The sequence below is a fragment of the Aulonocara stuartgranti genome (assembly GCF_965226115.1).
Source record: "Aulonocara stuartgranti genome assembly, chromosome: 16".
In the NCBI taxonomy this organism is placed as follows: domain Eukaryota; kingdom Metazoa; phylum Chordata; class Actinopteri; order Cichliformes; family Cichlidae; genus Aulonocara; species Aulonocara stuartgranti.
Genome location: NC_138952.1, coordinates 17,088,261 through 17,114,973, shown reverse-complemented (window position 1 = coordinate 17,114,973; position 26,713 = coordinate 17,088,261). Strand labels below are relative to the sequence as shown.

The following is a 26,713-nucleotide window of genomic DNA, read 5'->3' as shown; positions in this document are numbered from 1 at the left end:
GCGTAGGCAATAAAACATAGATATCGTGAGCTTTATGTAGGCTTGAAACAGTGGGATTCCATGTTATTATCCTACCCCCCCTCCATTACATTGAATGGGTGTGCATTGTTATTATTTGTCATCATATGCTAATTACACATCATTAATGTTAGACCTTAATGGCCCCAAGAGTGGGTAATAGTCTGTTAGGCTGAGCTGGCTGCTTGCAGGGAATCTGAGTCTAGGGGGAGAGAACACATGCTAATGAAGCTGAGACCTTTTATCTTTGCAGATTAAAAGGGAAAAGATCACAACCCTCAAAATAAGCGTTTTGACATCTGTAATTGGAAGAGACAACAAGCTTTTGTTCTATTATAGGGAGCAGGAGGCGTCAGACTGGATGTATAAATCTCTCCAGCGAGCTTTACTCCCTCAGTGCCTTCAGTCAGTTAGCCAAATGAAATCTCACTGCTGCTTTCATGCTTTTAGCTGCAGTTAGACAGAAGATGGAGTGCTGCTGCTTCCAAAGCAGTGCGGAGTCTGTGATCTAGGTGCATACATGTGTGAGCATGGTAGCTTAGCCTTTTCAAATTAATGGATGCCCTTGTATGCTGAATGGGAACACAGAACTGTGACCGTGTCAATTATTGGAGGTATACTGGAACTGCGTTCACACTCTGTGCTGTTATGCAGAGAACCAAAGTTGGCAATGATCATAACAAATATGTCTGATTATTTGTTGCAATGATTTTGGCAAAATAATGCCAAAGCACTCTGGTCAGATAGCAAAACCTATTTTGCAGTGAGCTGTAGAAGAGTGACTGAGTTGCGCATCTGGCCCCCTCCAACGGGCTTAGCTCAGAGCTGGGGCAAACAGCAAAGCGACAGCTGGTCCAGCATGGCTCCATGTTTGACCCCCAGCACCATGTGTAGTCCCGGGCAGCCAGCAGCACTCCATACCCTGAAGACATGTATGCCATCCTGAACACCTGGTGGGAGGGAGTCCACCTCAGAGCCTAGGGTCTAGTTGTGCTTACATCGGGTTAGGAATGGTGTTGAAGTGTGTGAGGCTGGATTTCAGGGTCCACGACCCCCTCTTACCTTGACACCTCAACGACCCAAAAGGCCCAGAAAGCAGGGGGCCTGCTGACTGCCCATTTGCTCTGTCTCTGAGGTCCAAGCCCAGAGGTCCTGTCATCATGGAATGGCTCGGCTGGAGGCCATAAGTGTAATGACCTACATCTATCCTTATAGAACAATATGTATGGCATCATCAGTCTGTTAGCTTGACTTGACCTTTGCCAATTGTACTTGCATTTCATATCACAGTTCTAGACTGAACATGCAAATATCTAAAAGATTTAAACTGGAAAAAGTCTGATTTACTCAGAGGAACTTTGCAAGCTGCTGTGTGCTGGAAATATGATGTTGAGAAATGTTCTTACTTAATTTATGAAATCCTGACTTTGATAGCCCCCGTGACTTTCCTCCTTGTGTCTGTTTATGATAAATGTTTTATGCATGAAAGCAGAAAATGTTGATCAGGGAAATTGTATAGAATTTGTCTCCATTATGCATGCTTATCATAATCAAGGCAAGATTATGCAGTAACAAAAAAGCAATGGTAATACAATAAATCTCCTTGATAAGACAAAACAATGAGGAGAAAATGATGGTGTGTGTGATAGGCACACCGTCTCCATTCTTTCTGTTTTCACCCTTAAATACACATACAGCTTTTATAATTATTCTTTAGCGTAATGCAAAAAGAAGAGAAGTATTAGGGAAATGATGGTGCTAAGATGTCAGTTTGTTTAATTATTGCTAGTTATCACAATTGCCTTCTCTTTGACTTATGCATGTATGTAATAAGAATGTTTCAGAGTGCCTCAGAGAAATGTGAAAGGTCAGATGTCAGTTTAAATATGACTAGAGCACCTCTAATGAAACACTGTTGCAATATGTGTTGAATACGAATGCATTAATTTCTTAAATGTCTTTCATATTTGCAGGCGCCTCAGCCTTTTTAACTGGGATAATTTGACAGCAGCCCCCTGCCTTCCTCTGACAGCTTTGAGAAGCTGGGGCTCAGCACCTGCGTCCACCCAAGCATTAAACCTCAGATCCTGAACTCTCCTCACAAATGAACTGTCAGATCATTACTGCGCGTGATGCAATATAATCTGTCTCAGAATTAGCATTTGGCCAAGTCCACACTGAGTTTTTTTTCCTCCCATCTCTCTCTTCGTAAATCTATCCCCCTCAGAAGGTACTGGTTTGAATATGCATCTCTTCACATTTCCATGAGGGACCCACGGGAAGTACAGGCAGAGAGCAGCTTTCAGCATTAGCATGTCAGGAGGGAAGGGTCCTTTTTGTTCAGGGTCCCACTGCAGATGCTCTGCCTCACTTGTTCATTACAATTGCATTTCATCAGCTTGATGATGTCCACATGTCAATTGAGTGTGAGGATTTTGCACACAAAGGAGCCTCTGGGAGAAGGACTTCGCTGGCTAATCAGCTGATTATCATACCTCAAATGGGGCTGTACTGTTCTGTTACAAACGGCAGCCAGAGAGAACGAGGTGCAGGAGACAGACATACGATGGGTGAGTCCAGCTAGGAGGGCAGCAAGCAAAGCTGATTAAACATGCTCTCTTATGAACACAGATAGAGGAATGCAAAGTAAGCAAACAAAGCGCAACTCAAGCAGAAGAGAGCATTAGAATATTTATAGTTATATTTTTTCATTCTTATGACCTTAAAACCCTAAAGTGTAAATCTGAGTATGACTATGTTATCCTGACATTCATTTTGATGCCTCAGACATTGAAACTTTTGGTTTTAAAACTGCCTTTTTGACCTACAGCAGGAAGGAAGTGCATAAATCAAAGCAGGATGAATATATACAAATGTAAGTCTGGCATCACCGGCACCTGGAGAGGGCATCACATGGGGATCACATAGTTCTTCTGGGGGACCTCTGTGCTTATGTGACTAATGAAGGAGAAATCTAGAGAGTTGCGACTGGGAAGTCGTGACTGTAACAATATCATTCCTATGGTGAGGCTGAGGCTATTTCTAAACCTGAAACCAAGCTTGAATCTCAGGGCCAGCTCTTGTTTCACTGATAATATTTAAAGAAGCATGTGAGTAAGTGCTTTTCTTTCTAGTCTAATTTTCTTACCAATACTTACACCGATCAGGCATAACACTATAACCAGCTACCTAATATTGCGTTGGTCCTTACCCATCGAGGCATGGACTCCACCAGATCAGAATCAGAATCAGAATCAGAATCAGAAAGGGGTTTATTGCCAAATGTTGAGCAGGTTTACAACATTAGGAAATTGCTGCGGTGCTTCAGTGCAAACATAGTGTCATAAATAGCACTTAAATAGACATGAAAAAATAAAAGTAGGAATAAGAATTAAAGTGCTACGTAGAAAGATATGTGCATGAGATATACATGAGATATATACATGAGAATAAGAATTAAGAGTGCTACGTAGAAAGATATATACATGAGTGCAGGTGGTGATCAGTGCCAAACATGGAATGATGCAGTGAACACAGCGTAGGGTCATGTGTTAGTGGCGGGGACAGTCATATGGTTATTGTTCATGTGTCCAACAGCAGAGGGGAAGAAACTGTTCTTATGGCGAGAGGTTCTGGTGCGAATGGACCGGAGCCTCCTGCCTGAGGGTAGCAGGTCAAACAGACTGTGTCCAGGGTGAGAAGGGTCAGCTGAGATCCGAGCTGCACGCCGCAATGTCCTGGAGGTGTACAGGTCCTGCAAAGATGGGAGTCTGCAGCCAATCACCTTCTCAGCAGAGCGCACAACACGCTGCAGTCTCTGTTTGTCCCTGATAGTGGCTCCAGCGTACCACACGGTGATGGAGGAGGTGAGGATGGACTCGATGATTGCAGTGTAGAATTGCATCATCGTCCGTGTTGGCAGGTTGAATTTCTTCAGCTGCCTCAGGAACTACATCCTCTGCTGGGCTTTCTTGATGACGGAGGTGATGGTGGGCTCCCACTTCAGGTCCTGGGTGATGGTGGTACCCAGGAAGCGGAATGAGTCCACAGAGGTGATGGGGGTGTCAGTCAGGATGATGGGGGGGAGTGGGGCTGTGTGCTTCCTGAAGTCCACAATAATCTCCACTGTCTTCTGGGCATTCAGCACCAGGTTGTTGTGGCTGCACCAGGACACCAGACGTTCAACCTCCCTCCTGTAGGCAGACTCATCCCCGTCCGAGATGAGCCCAATAACGGTGGTGTCATCTGCAAACTTGATTAGCTTGACAGACTGGTGGGTGGAGGTGCAGCAGTTGGTGTACAGGGAGAAGAGCAGAGGAGAAAGAACACAGCCCTGAGGGGAGCTGGTGCTGATGGTCCGGGAGTCCGAGACATTCTTTCCCAGCCTCACATGCTGCTTCCTGTCCGTCAGGAAGTCAGTGATCCACCGGCAGATGGGATCAGGCACATTCATCTGGGAAAGCTTGCCTCGGAGATGGTCTGGAAGGATGGTGTTGAAGGCAGAGCTGAAGTCCACAAACAGGATCCTGGCGTAGGTTCCTGGGGAGTCCAGATGCTGCAGGATGAAGTGTAGGGCCATGTTGATGGCGTCGTCTACAGACCTGTTGGCTCTATATGCAAACTGCAGGGGGTCCAGGAGGGGGGCCGTGAGGGTCTTGAGATGGGAGAGAACTAGGCGCTCAAATGACTTCATGACCACAGATGTCAGAGCCAGATCCCTGAATGTGTGCTTTTGTATCTGGCACCAAGATGTTAGCAAAAGAATTTCCTTTTGCTAACATCTAATTTTTCTTATCAATGGCTTTTGTTGGTCTTTTAAGTTGCGAGGTTGGGCCTCCATAGATAGAGTTATTTGTTGCGCACGTCTTACAGATATAAATTGGATAAAGGCCTGGGAAATTGGGAAACCAAGTCACACCTCAAACATTGTTGTGCTCCTCAAGCAATTTCTGAACCATTTTGCTTTGTACCAGGGCACATTATCCTGCTGAAAGAGGCCACAGCCATCAGGAAAAAAAATGTTTCCCTAATGCCTTAAACCATACATGGTCTGTAAGAATGCTTGGGTAGGTGATACATATCAAAGTAACATCAATGTGGATGGCAGGATCCAAGGTTTCCCAGAAAAACAGTGCTCAAAGTATCACACTGCCTCCCCCAGGTTGCCAATTTTCCATAGTTCATCCTGGTACCAGGTGTTCCTCAGGTAAGCGACACACCCAGCCATCCATGTGATGTAAAAGAAAATGTGATTCATCAGACAGGCCACCTTCTTCTATTGCTCTGTGGTCCAGTTCTGATGCTCAGATGCCCATTGTTGGCACTTTTGGCAGTTGACAGGGTCAGCATGGACACCCTTACTAGTCTGCACCCATACAGCTCCATACACAACAAACTGCGAGCCAGCATGAACTTTTTAGACAATTTGAGCTACAGTAGCTCGTTTCTTGGATCGAACCACATTGTCCAGTCTCCACTCTAGCCATCACAATCTGGGTTTTATCAGACTCGCTTAAATCCTTACACTTGCCCATTTTTCCTACTCCCAACAGCTTTGAGGACAAAATGGTCACTTGATCCATGATATAGCCCAACCACTAACAGGTGCCATGATTAAAAACAATATATCAGTGTTACTCACTTTACCAGTCAGTGGTCATAATATTATGCCTGATTATAATAGTGTTATAAAGTGTATTATAACTTTACAATAGTATTATAAAGTCATAATATTATGCCTGATTGGTGTACAACAAAATGTCCTTAATAAACTACAGTCAAACTGCATTTGAATGTACTTAGTATTGTGTATTTGGAGTACTAGTGTTTGTACTCTACTTGTAATCTGAATTCTATTAAGCAATCAATGAGCAAGCATTGGTTGCTTGTAAGTAAATAGTCTATGTGGAGAACAAGAGTGATTCTGGCTAATGATGTTAGCTTTTTAAAAATTGACTATTAGATTGAACAGGAAGTCTTGGAAAAGACTGCCAAAAATTTATGATTGCATGGTATTTTCATACTTGTATTTAGTAATTTTGGTGTCATTTTATTTTATTGTTTTTTTATTCATATATTATCTATTATATATTCTCTGTATTTCTTTATTCATAAATTGATGTCCTATGAAATTTGTTCACTGTTGATCATGGTGTTCAGTACATTAGGGCATGTATAGCATAATCACAATCTGGTGGAGGAACAGCTTTCTAGATTTAAATTTGGGGCAAATGTTGTAAGGATTTTGGCTAATGTTTCTATGCATGTACCTTTATGTTACAGTAATTAAAGTTATGTTTTGCTGCCATTCATTTAGATAGGGGTGTCAAAATAACTGCCTAGAAGTGGTACAAAGATTGCTGCTAAGTTTTGAGGCATACTTGTGGAAGGATTTTGGTAAACTTAATTTTCAACAACTATCTATGTATTTATTTAGTTATTTACTGCATATTTGAGTATATATCCCTCTGCTTGCCTTGCTTTGTCTTCTGGGATTCATAGAGTATATGGTTTCCATTTCAATGACTTTAACAATTTTTTGGAGATTTTGTTTTGCTTACTTCATACTGAAATCACCCACACCAGTTTTGAAGCTATAATAGTCTCTTAGAATATAGTGAATTTCCTCCATTGAGCTGGGACTCAGTTGCAGTGAAGGTTTTCAAGTACCACATGATCCTGTGAAGTAAAAGTAAAATGAACTTTGACAGCAGTGAAGTATTGGCAGTGATTTACACATTGCAGCTGACAGCTGAGTTTAAAAAAGAGAGCTTAGATTAGAAGCATATCTCTTCATTTGCCACTCAGTCTATATTCTACCCAATCATAAGCTCTTGGTAGTTGGGAACGGCAAGAGTTTTAATATCTGGGTCAGACCTAGACCACTAGTGAGCTCAAAACACCTCGGGATTCCTCCAGAGGATTAACTTTTTAAACAAACATCTCAACAATTCGCCATCCATCCATTCTCTTCCGCTTATTCAATTTTGAATAGTAGGGGGGCTGGAGAGTACAACAATTCTTTAGTCAACTTTAGTCACCCTCTTTACTAAATGAGAGGTAGTGATTTGGACATCATCTCTTTGTCTCCAGTGACCTCTCGGTCTGCTGACACGATCAGCTCACATTCACCTTTTTTCTCTAAGTTACCTTTACATTCTATCATGTGGTAACTAGTGGTAATACATAAAAATATATTTATATTGAGTATTATTGGTATAGATTGAAAAATGCATTTTTTTTTCATTCAAGATTGAATTAAGTCAAGCAGCACCAGTGTCATTGTGCTAAGAATATCTGACTTCATCTGTTTCTGTTGAATAGTTATGCTGTTCTTTGAGTTTTATGGTGTGCCTTACAATCCATGGACATTCTACTAATTCCATGAGCTTGGTGGGAATGTGTTTTTGTTATCAGCTTCTTTTGTTTGAATAGAGATCATCAGCCACACATAGTAGAAGTGAAGTCACAAGTGACCTGAAAGCCCAATTATAAAGTCTGCAATCTGCATTGTTCTTGGAGCGAAAAACAATCAATGTGCTGAAGGCATATCCCCATCAGAAGACCTAATGATGTCTTTCTGGACCACAGCCTTGCACACTGCATAGTAATCTTCTGCTAATTAGGTTTATAATGCCTAGGCAGGCCTCCGCATCAGCACAATTCCAGGGAGGACAGTGAAGTTATTTATTTATCTAACTGTGGCTCATTGTTATAATTAAAGCAAAATTATTTAGATAGGAAAAGGGCTTATTGGAATTAGCGATGCACTTTGCAAATGCATAGACTTCAACTGTGTTTTCAATCATAAAGTCACATTAATTCAGATTGATTGTCTATTAGTCATGCAAATCCACAGAAAGATATCCTCTTACAAAACCTTGCTCTTAAAGTGACACTCTTAAATAGAGTATCATTGAAGTTAAGAAGCTGGAGCTACTGGAGAGATCTATCAGTTAATCTCGAAATATAACACTCAAGCACTTGAGATCAGTTTCTCCATGAGGCTCGATACAAACAGATCAATAAGTCAGATTCATTATTTTAGTCATGAAATCATAGTGATTAAGTGGCATACATTTTTGGTCACGATAGGTTCTCATCAAGAACAGCAGCACTTGCAAAAGTATGACTTCATGTTCCTTGTTAAATTCCATATCACTGACGTGTTAGGGCTTATTTTCTTTGTGTTTGATTGTCAAACTGCATCATTGGCTTATGGCTTATGTTACTAACAGGTCTCCAGAGAACCCTTTTATACTAACATTGTTTGAAATAAAATAAATGTAGCATGTCTTGATTGAGCGATTTATGCAATGCGTAAATGCAAACAAAGCTTGTCATCGCCTCTGTAGATATACTTTAAAACAAGATCCAGAAATGCCTTCTCTGGATATGAGCTCATTTTAGATCGACTGAGGTGTGCAAATTGTCCTGTGGTCTGACGAATCAAAAATTGAAAATAGGAGAGGGACCTTCCGGCTTGCTATCAGCACACAGTTCAAAATCCAGCATGCGTGATAATGTAGGGGAGTGTTAGTGCACACGGTATGAGTAATTTATAAATCTGTGAAGGTAACTTTAATGCCAAATGATATTTACATGTTTTGGAGCAACTCTGGTGCCTTTCCAGATGATGCTAGTTCAGCTAAGCAAATCGAGACCACATTCTGCACTCTTAACATCAGCATGGCTCAATAATAAAAGAGTCTGGTTGCTCCACTATCCTTCCAGCAGTTCAGATATGTCAACTATTTTTAAATACTTAGAATTAAAATGACGAACACAATAAGGCCTTGAAATGTTGAGCAGCTGAAATCCTTTCAGCCGATCGAGTTAGTTCTTGAATGCTTATGGATGCTTTTAAAATTATAGGTGATGAATGTAGACCTACTCTTATCAGTTTTTGATGTCACATCCAAAATAACCATATATTTTTCAATGTTTTATACTTTGTCTTCATAAAATTTTCAGTTAGATATGCCAATCATGTTTTATAAAGTGTCTTAATGTGTTTCAAAACAAGGTTGTAACTTCCATATGTCTTGTAGATTGTTAAAAACATTGATGAAAAACTTTTAAAAACTCTCCTTGGATCTTTTCTTTTAAAACCATCAAACCATTTTATCTTGAATTTAATCAGTGTAAAATACTGCTAATTATTTTTCTCAAGAAAGTCTAAACTTTCTTTTTATTGTTCAAAACTTACCTTCGGCCTTTGTCTTTTCTTTGAGAGGTTAGTAACTGTCCACCTTTTTTTTCTGGCAGACTGTTAACTGACAAGCTTCGAGCATTTGGCAAGATGTTATCCAGCAGCAGAGCTCATCTACAGCTCTGACAGCCCAAAGCACCTGCCAAAGGATCTCCTTACCTTTGCTATCTGCTGTGAGTGAGCAATGCTCAATGCTGAGGGAACTATTTCAGGCTCCCTCATGTTGGAATTTTTCAGCTTGTTCCTGTGTTTCCTTTCTCTTTGATTAGACCGAGGAAGCCAAGAAGATAGTTTCATGGATAATGAGACACTGGACAGAGGTTTTATTTGTTTCCCAAGCTAAGGTCTCCATTGGTGTGTTGGCAGATGTGCTGAGTCTAGAATGACAAAAAGCTGCAGTTTGGTTGCTTTGCTAATAATTAAATGGAGATAGATAAAATATATAACAAGAATTTCTTTTTATTATGGGGAGCAAACATAAGACAAAGACTTACCCCTGAACTGCTAGGTGCCAGTTTTATCCTCAAGAGATCCTCTTTTTTTTGACTGATGCAATCTGGACACAGCTGAGGAGGTAGATGAGAAGAATTTAATTTGCTCTTCTTTGTGCTTCAGTGCCTACAAACTTAAGGTCTTATGTCTAATGCAGTCGTGACCATGATAGATAAGCCTGCATAAGTCTACAAAGCCAGCTTCAATGCATCAGAGATTAGCACATCGTCTCTGTCTGTATCTTCGGCAGCAGTGGAGATGACCCTGGCCTTGGTGACAGGACAGCTGGACATAAAAGTCTCCAAGAACCCAGGCAGTTCTTCATAAGATAAGATAAGATAAGATAACTCTTTATTGTCATTGCACAGTCATACATAGTACAGTAGTACAATGAAATTGGAAAAACTGTCCTACGTCGGCACTACATATAACACAACACGACACGATATGACACATCACAACGTAACAAACAACACAACACAGTATATTAACTTAGTATAAAAAAGAAGAATAAGTGTATGTGTATTGCACACTGTTATTATTGCACATTAATTATTATTGCACCTTGTTATAAATATAAATATTATTGTTATCGTTTTAAACATTGTTACCTCCCCCTAAAAAGTCCAGGGAGGTATCCAGTCAGGTCAGCTATTTACATTGATCAGGGCTATTCATAAGAGCATGCGCCATAATTAGAGCCATAATGGCATCTGAATGCAGTGCAGGTTAATGAAACTCTGTCTCTGCGAGGGAACAAGGGGCTTTTGGGTAAAGAAAACAGCAGGGTTCTGCCAGGAGCCCGATGATAGCAATTTGCAGAGTGAGTTATGTCCTATAACCTAGAAGCAGCCAGTACTTTGAGCATGTTTTGTTCTTAAATGGGGTATAGTTTTCCATTTCCCACCCATTAATATGCATAGAACAGCTAATGAGGCTGAACCAACTAAGATAATAAGATTCTGAGGCTGCAGCACCACTGACTGCATTAATGGTGTATGACTTTATGGTGAGGCATTTGTCTCAGATGCCTTTAGACATAAGCACAAAACGGAAACCTAAAGAAAGTGAGTGATGAATACAGTGAAGATTTGATCTGCATTTTGCAGTTATTGCCCTGCTGGCATGCTCCAGACAAAAAAGGAGTTTTATCAATTAAGATGATCTTTTAATGAGTATTAAAGGACTCATTTAATTAGTTCTCTTTTTTTTTACATTTTAATTTGTCCCTGCTCATTATGTGTGCAAACTGCAATCACACATTTAAGTTATGTTCCTATATGTATATCATTGAATTTGAAATTATAGGCCTTCTAAGTATTTTGTATCTTTAACCTTTAAAATCCTGTCTTTTCTTTTTTTAACCTGGTCGTAAAAGGTATGTAGGTTTTACCACCTTGAAGACATGTCTTTACTTTCATATGTCACTGATTGACCTCATCAGTGTCAATGCACTCCTATTGTAGAAATGGAGGGAAAAAAAGTATTGATCTCCTCAGATCCAACACCTTGTAGTTGAACCGGCAATGAGAAAGCGACTGTGGAGGTTGTCTGGAGGTGTATTGACAGACTGTGGGATGCTATTAAACATAACTATAAATATAAAAGAAGTGCAACGTCCTCTAGGAGGGAAAACCTATGATTTTTGCCCTCTTCCTGTCAGCAGTTTTCTGCAGCCGTGTATTAGCGTTGTCTCCTCTCGGTAAATAATGTGTCCTCATTCAGTCACAGTGAAGAGAAAGAGCATTTGACTACAATGGGCTATTATTGGCTATAATAGGGATGAAGCAGACTCTCAGGAGAGACTGGGAGTCTTGTGAACTGGAAATGTCTGCTGTTCATCACAGCATTTTACAGCCAACGTTTTCTCTGCAAGAGCAGCATCACTGCCCCAGGATAGCTTACACTGATGCCTCACTTCATTTACACAGTGCAGTTTTGCTTCTGCTTGAACAGAAACTGCTGTTAGATGTTGGAAAAACTAGACAACTAGACCATTTGACCAACTCCCTGTATAGATCCATATATAATGCTGGAAAGAAATCCCTCCCCCTCCCCCCCAAATTTGAGCCATCCATCTTTGTGAATGAGGATCCCCATCACTCTCTTACACAGACTGGACCTTCCTCTTCTTCTCATACAACTTAACCCAAGAGCTGTCTTCTTCTCTTCTCAGCTCTGTTTTTCTTCTACGGTGTACCACCCAGTAAGGTAGCCTCACTCACTTTATCAACTCCTGTTTCCTTTCTTTCATGCTGTACGTTTAGCAGCCTTAATACAGCCGTGACCATCACTATTGCGCCCTCTTTAGCTATGTCTCATCCCTCCCTGCCTTTGAAGCCCCCAACCTCCCCCCTTTTCAGAACCCTCTCCTTGTTTTTTCTCCCTCCCCCCATACTGACCCACCTCTCTCCACCCCCTTAGCTGGACCCCTCTCTCTGGTGCGGGGCCTGGCTGTCAGGCCCTCTCCTGTGAGTGCGGCTGCTGTGATTTCCTCTGGGCCATCAGGTGGGCTGCTGCTAACTAGCCAAGCCTGAGACAGGGTGACCTCAAGCCTCAACATGATGGGTCTGAATCAACAATGTGTTCGCCTAAACAGGGAGGGAGAGACCAAACAACTTAGAGGGCTGCCTGCCAGCAAGTAAACCAACAACGCTGCATCTCAAACTTGTCTACCTATGGACATTTTTTTAGTGCAAGTAAGCATTTAATTCTTTTCCCTAAGAGCGCCTATTAGATCTAACTTATGTCGTTTTAATCTATACTAAACTGTTTTCACTTGAGTCTGTTTGCTGCAGTGGCTGTCGCAGTGGTGCCTCGCAGTAGGTGTATTGTAAATCAACTGGGTGCTGCGTGAACTGTCATTATAGTGATCATTAACACTCGTGATATCATCAGCGCATGGCAGATACTTAATTATCAGATCCCCTCTTCTGTTTCAGAGGCCCTGGTGTATTTTTCTTTTTCAGAACAATTTCTGATGTCTGCAAAATCCATATAAGCCTGTCTGATTAGAACAAGCTCAGTTTAATGAGTTTCTCCTGTGCCACTGTTTCAGATGGATCTCATTAAGGGTAATCATACTGTAGTATGAGTTCTAAGGAGGACTTTATACACAAGCCAAGGCTATCTAAATTGATTTCCCTTCTCAGTATTGAGTATTTAACAGGTGTGATTCTGTTGGTCATGAGAAAAATGTCATTCTACTAATCAGATATAAAGAGTGATCAAGTAAATGTTTCTGTCAAACTCCACTGTGGTGTGACTGCAGAGCATTTGCCAGCATTTAGGTAATAATCAAATTTAATGATGGCATTACTGAATAGCTGAGGCTTGCTGCAGTCGCTCTTTTCTCTGCTGGGTCCTCTTCTGCTCCTCAAAATGTTTCAAAGTTTTTCTTTTCCACAATTCCCTGGAGCTAGCCTCCCATCATATCTGAAATGCGCTTACAGCAGTGGCCGTCTTTTGCTTGAGAGCTCTTTGCCTTATGCTTCCATCAGAGGAGACTGAGTCTCACAGATGCACTGCTTAACAATGCCATCCCCTGCTCCCATCAGAGGGGGGAAGGTTGCGGAGCTGCGCCCCGCAGAATAAGGGGGGCAGGTCCCCTGTGATTGGCGAGAGCTGAACATCGATGCCAGCTTCCATCTGTCATGATAGCCTATCTCTGAACCTTCAATCTGTCAAAAGCTTGCTGCCTAGCTGAAGGCTCCAGGAGATTTGGCGTGCTAAACAGATTTGACAACAGGCATTATCACTGTGAGGGGCCCGGCGAAAAACGCCATCAACGTGTTAATTGTGGCTGGAAATGTAAACTGTCACTTCTCATCTCATTTAACACTACCTTTGCCAGTTTTTTTCTCACCTCCTTTTCCCTTATGTTAGCAAACATATGGAAATATTTAGGCAGATGCTTTAATCCTTGAACTATATCAGCTTTAGGATATTGACTTGTACTCATCACCTACAGGCGGTGAGACCTAGAACCACACGCTCTGTTGTCCTTGGTGAAGAAGACCGTTCGCTCTGTGCTCAAAGAAATGCAGTCTGAATACAGCTGTGTTATTTAACTAAGTACAAGAATCTGTTGCAGTTTCTGAAAGATAGAAGCAAAGCTACATTTTAGCCAGTTGGGTTTTAGCTGAACCAAATCTTACCTCAGCCCATTTTCCCCTGTTAGCATCTAGAATGTACATATTTGAAGAGCTAGAGGTTAAGAAAGGAATAGGTTTATTTTTCGGATCATTGGGCACAAACAGTAGTAAAGATTTGGTGTATGTATTATGGTGCTTACATCATTATCTTGCAAAAAATTAAGTAAAATAGCATTTTAGAGTGAGTAATGTGACAATTAGTTGATTATCCAAGTGACAGAAAAATTATCTGCTACTATTATGATAATCAGTAAGTAACTTTCAAAGTAAAAAATGTCAGCAGCTTTTCGTTTGTGAGGATTTGCTTCTTTTCTCAGTCTAATGGGTCACTAAATTTAATATCTGGGACTGTTCAAACATGGCAGTTACATGAGTGTGCCTTGGGTGTTTTCAAGAACACATCAAATTAATAATTAGTCTAGAAAATAATTGCTGACTGATTGACCATGTAATACTCTTTCTTAGATTTCGATCTGTACTTCTTTAAAAATAAGGTTTATTGTCTTTAATAAAAACCTTAAATCTAATTTCTCATCAACATTTTTTTGCTGTCTTTCTTACTATTTCCCTCTTTCTGGTACATCTCAGAATGTCAAGCCTGTTCCTATTATCTCTAATTGATTATCCTCTATCAAAGCACCTAATTATTTGTCAGTTGTAGCGATCAGCCCTATTATTTGTGGGCTTTCCCCTGACAGGCCTTTAATGGTGATGGTTGGTTTAACCCCCAGGCCTTGCTAATAGGATTTAGCAGCAGGTGACTGGTAACACAGACACACACACCCCTCTAACCCCTTCACCCCTAGGAATATCAGACCCTCCCACTGCCTGTTCACTGAAAAGGCGTACAAACACTGCACTAATACAGCCTTGTCATTCCCTCTGAGCTGAATGTATCTGTATGTAGCAAGGCAGGACTGTAGTGTCACGCCTGGTTCTCCCCCTTTGTTTTGATGCTGCATAGTCACACCGTAAAAAAAAAACCTAAACAAACAGTAATATTCCGGCAGCTGGGGCAACAAAATAATACCAGAAAATAACAGAAAACAACTTTCCCATGAAAATACGGTTATTTTCAGTAATGACAATGCAGTTTGTTGCCCTAATCTTACATGGGATTTTGCCTTTTTCAAGTGCTTTTAAACATTAAATTAGGAACAATTTAATGTGATTAAACAATGAAATTACCTATTAAAAAGGTCAATGAATGCAGCAATATGAATAATAATACTTAAATGTACAGAAATACACAGTTAACTTAAATAATAATGGATTGCATTCATATAGCGCTTTATGAGACCCTCAAAGCGCTTTACAATTCCATGTTATAATTCCCCTTTGGCTGTCACCAGTAGGTGGTAGGTGAAGTGTCTTGCCCAAGGACACAACGACCGAGAGTGTCCAAGCCGGGGCTCAAACCGGCAACCTTCTGATTACAAGGCGAACTGCCAACTCTTGAGCCACGATTGCCCTGAATAACAATAATAGTTCAAGTTCAATCTTTCAAATAACGGACAAATATTTGTGAAATTATGATGCATTTGTGAATGTATTTTAACAATCTAAATAAGCATATGTACAGACAGATACATTTAAAAAACATGAAAATTATGTTGTATTACATTTACAGTGATTTTACGTTAATTTACATTTGAAATGTAAAATCACTGTCTATATATGTGAATTTAATGATATTCTAGAAGAAGAGTACAAAACTGTGAAATAGACAGTAAAATACTTTTATATCACGATTTTTTTTTACAGTGCAGGATTCATGCAGCAACGCATACGTATGCAAAATGCCAATGCAAATAAAGCCGAAGCAGACACGGCGCCATCTTGGAGGTGACAGACGACGGCTAGACGGAGAGGCCACGGCCTCTATGTGCTGGTCGTTTCCTGACGGTGATGTCCTTACAAGCTGCGCTGTTTGCAGTGTCATACAGTAAAGATTTGAATGTTTATTAAATATAATTTCTGGACACTTGAAGCAAGAGAGCATAGATTTAGTGTTGCAAAAATATTGCTGTGATGATGTAAGGAATGATTTAGTATTATTGACAGTTTATTAGGATGATTTACCTGTAAACTGCTCCTTTATCCCGGTGAGGCCTTTCTGTGACTATAATGTCTGCCCGTCAAGCACAGAGCTGCTAACTCAGACAGTCGTTCCTTCAGCTTTTGTCACTTTATTTGGTGTCCATCCATCCACTCATGGCAAACAGCAGCAAATGCCATTCATTTATACTGATTGGAAGGAAGAGCGTAGGAAGCCTGGGAAGTGATGGCGTTGCCCAAGGAGTGGGGGTACTGTGAGGAGAACAGGACAATGAGGAGCAGGGAGGGGATGGGTTTGTTATCCTGGTAATTAAGGACAGAGTGGCTTCCATGCCTGGTGTGCGGACAGGATGTGGCAAATTACTAGAATCTTTGTGAGGAAAAGCTGCTCCCTCTCTACTCTGTCCATTCTCAGGGGACCTCATCATCTTCTCTAACAGTCAGGATGGGATTTTGTACCCTCTATTCCCTCACCTTCTCCTTCTCTCTTTCTGTCTCCGTTCATTTCCTTTCACTTCTCTCTGTCAGCTTCCTCCTGAAGTGCAAGTCAAAGTCTGAAGTAACATTGCGGGTTTAGAATTGTAGATTAGTATGCCGACTTCTTGGTAATGAAAACTTCTGGCAATTATTCATGTTTATCTTTTTCGGTATTTACATGCTGAGGAAGAGCTAGGCAATTTTTCTAACATCTTGAGACAGATTTTGATAATTAACTGTGTGTGTTTCACAATGCAATTCCCCTGACATGCAGAGAAGGATAGAGAAATAGACAAACCATAAACAGTACTGTATGTTCTGTTCCCTCTGTGAAACTCTGCGTGCGTGTCTCTCACTGACACTGCTGTTACTTTGATATCATATATTAGGGAAAAGAGGATATTATTTCTTCGTTTCTCTTGGCATTTTGCATTGGGATCCTCGGGCTGTGGTGCTCAGGTGGGGTTAGAGAAAACAGTGGCCCTCACAACGACAGGATAAGCTAGCAGCAGCATGGCAAGACAGCAAGAGAACACTCTGGGGTTTAAAAGTACCCAAAGCATCCTGGGTAATTAGCCATTACAGTGCTGTCACAGAGGGTTCTGCAGTCAATACAGAGATAATTTGGGCAATGGTGAATGACAGTGCTGTCCAGGCTTTTGGGATGATCAAGGACAGATCCAGCTGCACCAGGCATCTGTCAGGCCCATGAATCACTCCTCCAGCCAGCAGCTGGGTGAGTGGAGCAGAGAGAATCGCTGGAGAAGCATGTGCAGACACACAAATAAACATGTTCCCCCTCTCTCCCCTCGCCACACCGGGAAATGGCTATTAAAGGTCTGCCGTTACAGAGCACCGAGTGGAAAAGGCTTGTTACCTTCAGTGGCAAATGAATGACATTGGGAATAAGGTGAGGAATAAAAGTCAGACCAAGGGGACATTTTTCACAGTTATTTCAGCTGTGTAGCTAAATCCAGGGAATGCAGTTAGGATGCATTTTTTCATGTTATAGTGATATAAGTAATATGTTTTACACAAAATAACAACAAGGCTTTATGTTATTACAAAGGAAATCTGGAAACTATACCTTGTTCTCTCCATTGCTCATTGGTAGTTGAAGACTGTTTGCTGTATTCAGGTTGCAGATTCGAGATATTATGTAAAGTGTCAACCAAATCCATAGTAAAGCACTTAAATTCTTCCCCGTTTTTCCTGTAATCCCCACCAAAACAGGGAAGAATATAAAAGGGACTGAGCAGCATGACAGATCAGGGCTTGTGTAGCAAAGTATACACATCACTATATAAAGCCCAAACCTGCCAGGATTGAACAAAGTATTTCAGGTAGCATGAGTTTCTAGTTGCTATTTTTCATTTTTACTTCAAACGGTTTCTTTTAGCACACCTGCTGTCATTAGGTTGTGCAAATTACAGGTACATTTTAATATATTTTAATCCTCTGCAAAAGATTTTGCAGGAGATTCAGTATGATGATACTTGATGGACCATACTGGTGTGAGTTTTACATACAGTATCAGTTCTCATGCAGTAGCTTATAAGAGTTTATTCTTAGGCGGTGACACAACCTTTGTTGGCTTGATCAGATCACAATAACCAAACTTTCATATTTATTTATTAAAACTCTTTGCTTCAATTTAAGATTTTATACACCAGTGTTAGATGTATATTGGTGTGTTGTACATAATAGTAGAACATAATTATATTTTGATTATGAAGCTGAGCCTCAACCATTTCAGCACAACAAATATGCATGTATGCAAACGTTTAGGAAGATCGTACTGATGGCATTTATAGGTCTCTGAAAATATCATTCCAAAATATGTAATATAATATTAGATGTCAGTCTGAGATAAATGATCATATACAAGCTCTACTAAATGAAAAGTTTGGTAACATAAACATTTTTGTGAATTGAGGTCATTTCAGAAACCGAACAGCAGAGTGATGCTTTTGCTGCAGTCTTTAATATGCCTGGAAATTCTTCTCTCTGTTGCTAATGATTATGCAGATGCTCACAATCTGTAACACAACACTAGTTTATTAACAGTTATTTTAAATGTCAGAGTAGTATGTTAGTATACTAACTTTTTAGAAACCTTTTCAAGGGTTTGGATTTCATCATTTCAGTTGTTGTCTTATTCCACAGACAAGTTACGACCCAAAGTTGAACCCAAAGTAAGGTGCTATAATAGACGCTATTTTCTTTAATGTGAAAACAGCTATTTTTAGGATTAGCTCATATGCTGTATATAGATGCACAAGGTTGGCTTGTGTGTGAGATATAGGTCCTATCTCTGTGCACCCTATTTAATCATAACTGTGGAGACTCTGCCCTGGGACTGGAGCTTTTTCTTATCATACTTTAATCAATATCTTTCTCGCTATGTTAACACAAAGCAGTCCTCTCAACACTGTGGAGCTGCAGTGTCCTTATTTTGTAGTTGATGAGTCTATGGAAATGCATGTGTATATTAAGCATGATTCTGCGACCTGTGCCAATGCTGAAGCACTTAATTTGTTTAATGACACTCAGAGTACAATGAGCTAGTTTTGAGAGTGCATTTAAAAGGCAGACATTTCTGTATTCGTCTTGTTAATACACAGATTGTCTCTGTTTTAATTTCAGATGATTTTCAGAGCACATCCTGTAAAACCACAAGAATAAAAGCAGCGTATTATGAAAAAGGGAAGCTGATTTCGAGTAAGTCACCTTTCTTCAGCGTTATCACTCCAATTCATCTCAGAATGGAATTAACTTCATGATAGGCAGTGAAAGTACCTATCCATCTTTGATACAATGAATTCAAAGATGCACAGCACTGACAGTCAATTAAAAATGAAAGATAATCCACCCCTCCCTCGCAGAGGAATATTCAGTTTGGCATATGCACTATAAATACCTGCCATCATTTTACATCAGTTTGCTATTTATCTGTCATTTTAATTTTTTTCCAAAGTGGATGAGCACACATCTGAATGTTTACCTGCTTTTCAGCAGGGCTAGTAGCTTCTTGGTGACTGCTGTATTACCACATTTTAGTATTCCCACGGGATCCATTACCATATATGTGTCTATAAAGGGAATTTGCAGAGAGCAAAGTGAACATGTTATGTCGGTCATTTGCTGTGCAAGGATATTTTCCTACAAACTGCATTTTAAATGCTATGTTTCTCCCCATTACTCTACACCGAGAAACATTTAAATGCCCTTTAATTAGTGTGTCCTTCCTGCTATCGATAGGCCACTGGTAATCACTCAGAGGACTAATGACTCCTAATTGAATTGCTTTAAAGAGGAACACAATTGGTCCTGTCATCAGTACCCAGACAGCAAGATTTGGGAGCAAACCCAAAACGGGGGTCATTTTGTTAAGCATCGCGCTAATCGAAGTTACATATTTTCACAGTGGCAGAGAAAAGCCTGATGCTACTGTGGTGATGTCAGATCATGTTCTCTCAATAGAGCCTGGGGAAGGAGGGACTGGGGGGGAATGGGGAGGTGGGAGTGACTTGTGGATCATCAAAATTTCAGTAGATATTGATTTGATCTTTTCATATTGTCAAGGAGAAATCTAATCATAATAGAGCAACATATGATATCTCCCTCAAACACCTTTTAACAAGCTATTGCAGCTTATTATCCAGTTTGCCTGCACCAAACCCTCATATCATATTACGAGCACTGCAGGACCTGCGAGGATGTCCTTTTCATCCGCATGTCCTGAAATTCAAGCGCTGCAAAACTTTCATCCTGTACTTACATTTCAAAACAAGACTAATGGCTTTGCAAAATAACTAAGACCGGGCAGGTGTGCCAAAAAAAAAAGGATGAAAAGCAGCCTTGTATTTGTCCAGGAGGTCAAAGCAGAAATTATGCTAAATATATTCACAGGTAGTTATAAAGATAGTTAAAGTGCCTACATTCTGACATTTTTCTAAAACAGAGGTAAGGGCTGCACCTTAAGTTAAACAGAGCCTGGTTGCAATGAAATGAAAAGTTGTAATAAAAAGGATGACTATGACGAGCAATTTTAAATAGATACACCGTACAGTGATTTTATATAGAACTTAATGATCCTATATCCTGTAGAGTGTCATTGGCATTGCAGAAACTTTCTGTCCTAATTATCCATTTCAGCCTGCCTGTTTCACATCTCCGCAGTCCCTCATTATCCCCACATCCACCTCACAGTCTGCTCAGTGTTACATTAGTAAAATAGAGCCTTTGATTTGTCCTCAACAGCGCAGACGTTTGAAAAACAGAAGAGCGAATGAGAGCGAGAAAGTAAAACAAAGAAGGAGAAGAGTAAAGTCCTCTATATTAGCCTGGAAGTGGCCTTGAGTGTTGAATATATTGACCGTGTCACCCTCCAGTTTTGGGGGGAGAAACTAAATTCAAGGCCACACCAGGGATTTGATGCATCACAGACATAATAGAGGATATTTTGGTTTGCTCTCTGAAGTATGAGAAACATTTTTTTCCCTCCCACCCGATGTAGGGAGTGTGAATTGCTGGAAGGCATTTGTAAAACAAAATACTTTACTTGACTGTGGAAACAATGAGTGCCCACACCCCCTGCGGTTGTAATGATGCAGTGAAAACCAATTCAACGGTTCTTAAAACAAAACCGCCCTTATTCAGAGAGCCTGGCGCTCGCCTTATTCAGATGTTATGTTGAACACATTAACCTGTGTTTCTGAAACCAAGTTGTGCTGCACTGAAATATCCCTGGGCTTCATTTGCACTACATTAATAGTATTGGACTGACTTGCTATGACATTACGTTGGAGTTTTTAAAGCGCTGCCTGTACCTTCCTGGCCATATTTCAGCACAAAATGACAGCAATAAGAATCTGATCATGTTGGGTCACTCTGTTTGAAAGCAGACCCTGCCTCTGTTTCCCTTAATTAAACTCACACAGCGCTCTTTCATCTTTGCATATTCCGCGGCTGGGACATTGATACTCATTATTTCTTAAGTCTAAACACCAAGACTCTGTCAAGAATGCATCCATCACCGGCAGGCTGCTCGGCGTCAGCAGAAATTTTTCGCACTCTGTCAGCAAATTTAGCAATTTGCAATTTTCTTACTAGAGGGTTGTGACGTATTTTTATCTCCGAAGATGACTTTCAAATGCACAGATCATGAGGAAGTTGGCTTGTTAGTCCTTTCTTCTAACCTCGGCTCTAATGACAGTAATTAACAGGGCCACATTAGAGAGCCACCTCAGGAAGCATCTGACTGTTCATTTGCATGGCGTTAATACAGGAGGATGCCGTGCTGTGAAAGGCTTGCCACGAGTGCAGCAGTGCAGCTCTGCCTGTTTGGCAAGCCCTCCTGTTCTTAACAGCGCCAGGGCCCATTCTCCCATTCATTATGTGCCTAAAGCTTGAGTTATCCTCTCCTTGGTACGGGGATGAATGTTATTAAAGGCATAGCTGTCTGACACAACTCTAATGAAAAATAGGATGTTTCTGAAGGTTATGTTGCCAGCGAGCTCAGAAATGCCTGCTTCATTTTCCCACCCCAGCACAGGGCAAAGTAATTCCCACCTCTTGATAGATATTTTTTCTTAAGTTTTTTTTTGTGGCTCTGCACGCAGGAGCCTCATCATAAAGAGACCTTTATTATCCGTGTTTCTTCCTCTGGTGATGCTCAACAAAGGGCGAGGCTGGACTTTTTGGCAGATCATACAATTGTGAAAAACTACATCTGTGTTTTCTGAAGCGACGGCTGCTACTGTGTGGATTTAATTAAAAGGCATTGCTTGTATATGGTTTTTGCACCGATATTTGTTTTCATTTGCTGTAGCTTAGAGATATCATCGCGATCTCATGTTTTACTTCTTGCACAACATTGTACAAAAGCTCATGATTTACAAGTTACACAATCACACACCAAAAAATAAAGGATCATTACCAAATTAAAGTAAAAGCTCTCTCTTCAGATGACGCAGGCTTGTGACAGTGAGAGATGGCTGCTCAGCAGCAGGGTCACATTGCACTTTTCAGAGCTCCATCAGAGGTGGCAGGTCATGCTGAAGATGACCCGATCCGCCCACACTGACGGATCCCAGCTCTGGCCTTAAGTGTAAATCCTGCTCTCCCCCTCACTCTCTGCCCTGTTTTGGCCTTGCCAGTCCCTAACAGCCCCATCAGAGCCACATGGGAGGCCGCTGACAGACACGCAAGATACCAGGCTACTCCAATTTGCCCCAATATTCAAATAAAAGACTGCAAAGTCGCCATGTCGACATCTTCGTAAGCTCACGATGCTTGGTCCATTTCCATGAGCAACTGAGGATGTTGCAGAATTATAAACTGCACCTAGCTGCATGGTGTGCTGTTCACTATTGATTTTTTTTTTAAAAAACAAACATTTTGAGGGCATTTTAGTGCTACATACGTGCTTGAATTTTAATTTACGCCTTCCCTATAAGTGGATATAGCGACTGTCTTTTCTTAAAGTGGAAATTTACCTCAAGGTAAAAATTGTGTGTAAATATCAAAATTCAAAAGAAAAGAAAAGAAAAGCTGCCATCAAATTAAAACATAAACTATGTTTTTTAAGATCCACATTTGCAAGCTGAATTAAACACATTGTCACAGTAAACCACTATATTGAAATAATTTCACAAATATTGGAAATCTTTAATTTAATCTTGGTTGAAATGGTAAACTCTTATGGAAAAATAAGCTGTTTGAAAAAAGCGAATTAATGGGGAGAAAGCGGGGAAAGCACAACCACAGATATAAGAAATAAACAAAAATATTATTAATAACAATTTCCTATAAAGAGTGCTAATTAAAAAACTCTGAACCCTTTTTAAAATAAATTACAGATTTATATTTAGTTGTTTGTTTTTTTTATCCTTAAACTGAGTTTGAGGATAGTGGCTAAAAATAGTCCAATCACATCAGTTCATCATTTTAAACTGGAAAATAAGTGTACACTATTCCCTATACAAAACAACAAAAATCATTTGTTACACACAGCTGTGCTTTAAGCCTGGAAACTCACTGTGGCAGTCCTGGCTGAGAGATTTATATCATTAGCATCAGAAAAAGTGTTAGCGTCAAAGAACGGGGAAATTCACCTTCAGGCATAAAGATTTACCAGCAATTATTAATCTTTGAAAAATTATTTTTGACAAGACAGCAGACAGCATGATGTAGTCGCTTCAGTATATGTGTGTATGTAGATCTTTTCATAAAGACTTTTTCTCTATTTTTTAAAATAATGTTAACATGTGTCAGCTTCACTGAAAATGACATTAAAAATCATATTATTTCTTGCTGCCATTTAAGGAAAATACTTTTAACTGCTGTCTTATCTGTTGTGTAACAAGCAACAGACCCTGAACACAGATGTTTCAGGGTCAGCCAGAAAGCCCTCTAACAATTGGTTACCACCTCTTACTGTGTGTAAATCACAGCCAAATTCAGTGTTCCTAAAAAACCACAGGCATGCTGGTGTTCCCCTTGCCAAAAGTTAAAAAAACAAAAAAAAACAAAACCCCAAAACACGAGTCATGAGCTGATATTGGTGTCAGGTCACTTTTCTTTCTGACTTGAGATTTTCATACGGTGACCCTTGTTAGCCTTTAAATACGATATCCACTGGAGAATGAAGAGAAAGTTCAGTCGTGAAAAATATATTTAGTTTTTTTGTTTTTTGGGGTTTCTAATCCTCTTTCATTAGTTACATACCTGGCTAATTTTGTTGACTTTCAGGTGGCTGATATTATAACTCGATCACCTGTGGAGCATTTAAAAACATGCAACCATGGTCGCTGTTGTCTGGATTCGTGGTTTGTTAGGGATGTTTTTGAAGCGGCAACTCACCGTGTCAGATTATGCCACATATCCATTTGACTTTCATAAGCTGTTTACGCTTCAGAAATTGTGGCAATGGCTTCTCTCTTGTGCAAAGGTTTTTACATATGTTGTGTGTCTCAGAAATGCCGCCCCAGTTATAGCTATCATTCTGAAAAAAAAGAAAAACAACCCCTGAAGGCTACATGAGGCTTGTCATTTTGTGATTTCTCCACTTATTTGCATTTTGTTTGGCTTTTGGATGAAACATGTGACGATAATTTCAGTGCAAGGCAAAAATAAAAGTAGCAATGAATTCCTAAGTTGTGCCATAAAACATTTATTTTAACTTTATTATTGTTAACCTAATGACAGCCCCATTAGTCCTCCTTTCCCATAAAGAACTATGGTCTTGGGTTTATTTCAGTGAATGTATTTATGGCTTATGTCTTACACAAAGCTCACTAATAATGTGTTTAATGTGGACAATATTGCTTACACATGGGCTCTTATTAGTGAGTGGTAGTCTGGTCTCAGGATCAGTGGCAGTATCCTTAAGGGATGGCCTCTCTTAGGAAAGGATGAAACAAGTGCATGTGAAAAAAACCCAGCGTGAGTCCTGTTCAAAGGCACAGACGAGTTCTGACTGGATTAACATTTATTGACCGCTCAAGCTTTCCTTTTTTTTCCACCCACTTTTTTATTTTCCTTTTTTTCTTTTCTTTTCTTTTTTTTTTTTTTTGCTCCAGGACAAAGATTCAAACTTAATTGCAGTGGCTGTTCCACCAACTGATCACCAATGTGCCAACAAAAGCCTCCCTAATAGGCGCTTCATTAAGGATTAGAAAGTCTCTATTACAAAACAAATTAAGCATGCTCTGATCTTAACCTATAGGTCGAACGGCATTACAGCAAAGTTTAAGCTGTTAGATGGCTGAAAAACTTATTACGGGTTAGCGCTGAGGTAGCAGTTTGGTATTGATTTTACGATAGCTAGGTATGATGATTTATGGAGTGCTTGTGTCAGTATAACAAGCTGAAGGACACACAATATCATCTCCAACATCATTAAAATTCAGAGGTCTCCAGAGCTAGCTCATCAAGTACTGTTCACCTCCTTGGAATTTCATACGCACACACATGCACGCACACATGCACACACACAGCTATATATATATTTATATATAAAAGATCGGGGGAAAGGTATGTATCTACTCAGAAATTTAAGTTTTTTGCACCTCTTTGACATTGCATGATATTACATTATGATTTTTTTTTTTCTGTTTTAACTATTGTTTACCCCATTTTGGATTTAATTTGCACTGGTTAATGCTTGTATCGATTGTATAGCGTAGCAGTTCAAAAGGTCTACCCTTAACACAATCACTGCCTTGGTCTCTGAGCTGCACTTAACAGATTCTGAGCAGTAAAATCTGTGGTACACTAGAGCCCCCTGTGGGCACATGAAAGTAATACCAGCTGGTTATAATGAGTTCTACTTATTTATATTTGGATGAGGATTTATTGTTGAAAATTTTGCCCAGGGCTAATGATTAATATAATGCGAAACACTTTTTTTAAATTGTTTCCAGCCAGTTGTTACAAATATTCTGCTACAGTTTAACATCAGTCAGGTTTCTTAACACGCGACTTGCTGTCTAACTGAAAACGTGGATGTAAAATGTGGTCCTCTTTGCTTTGTAAGTTAGGGCTCGCTCAGACAAGACATGTAGCAGAACGTGGTGCTTCTCAAACTTTGCTCGTTTGGTAAATCTTCTCCATAAATAACTATGAAAAGATTACACTGTGTTAATGGTATTCCTAATAATAATTCATTAGAAATGCATTCTCAGCATGAATACCATCTTACAGTTTTTGTGCTAAGAAAGATGCCTGTAGACTCAGTAGCACAGAAATACGTGAAAGTGATCATACAGAACCAAGTAAGTCAGCTGTCATTTCACACCCCTTTTGCACCCTCGCAAAGAAACCCAACAAGGAGAGATTCAGACTACCATTTAAGGTCGGGCTGTCCGAGGATCGGCCTGTGGGATGAAGGTAAGCTTCTGGGCTTCTGTCTGTCTTTCTCTGTCTCTCAGATTCCTTTGGATCCACCACCCCCCTCCAGGATCCCAGATTCTCTCCATCATCTCCTCCAACCGTGAGGTCTAACTGGCAGGGCAGGGGCGTGTGGGCGGACATGCTGGGTGCTGGCAGCATGCTCCGTCTGCTAGTGAGTAATGCGAGTACAGCAAGGACCCCCTCCACCCCCCCTAAAAAAACACACACACACATACACACACCTCACACTTCTAGAAAGAGATGGGCCATAGATGGAGAGGCAGGCACTCCTGCTGTGACTTGGCGCACCCCACTGGACAGCTGGAGACTTAGGGAAAGAAGACGCTGCCAAACATGCCCGACAGAACAGGGGAGTGGTGGAGGTGCAAGGCTGGGCAAGGCCTGA

The 26,713-nt window shown here is 40.4% G+C and overlaps 1 protein-coding gene across 1 annotated transcript; it reads left to right on the top strand.

The window, feature by feature from the left end:
• Window positions 1-2,546: 2,546 nt before the first annotated feature.
• LOC309690462 (uncharacterized protein) lies at window positions 2,547-26,713 on the top strand (the record flags this gene model as incomplete). The annotated part of the gene is made up of 3 exons (XM_082507492.1): window positions 2,547-2,588; window positions 19,057-19,131; window positions 26,346-26,713. The coding sequence occupies exons 1-3, from the start codon at window positions 2,585-2,587 to the stop codon at window positions 26,711-26,713; spliced, it is 447 nt and encodes a 148-aa protein (XP_082363618.1). The 5' UTR covers window positions 2,547-2,584.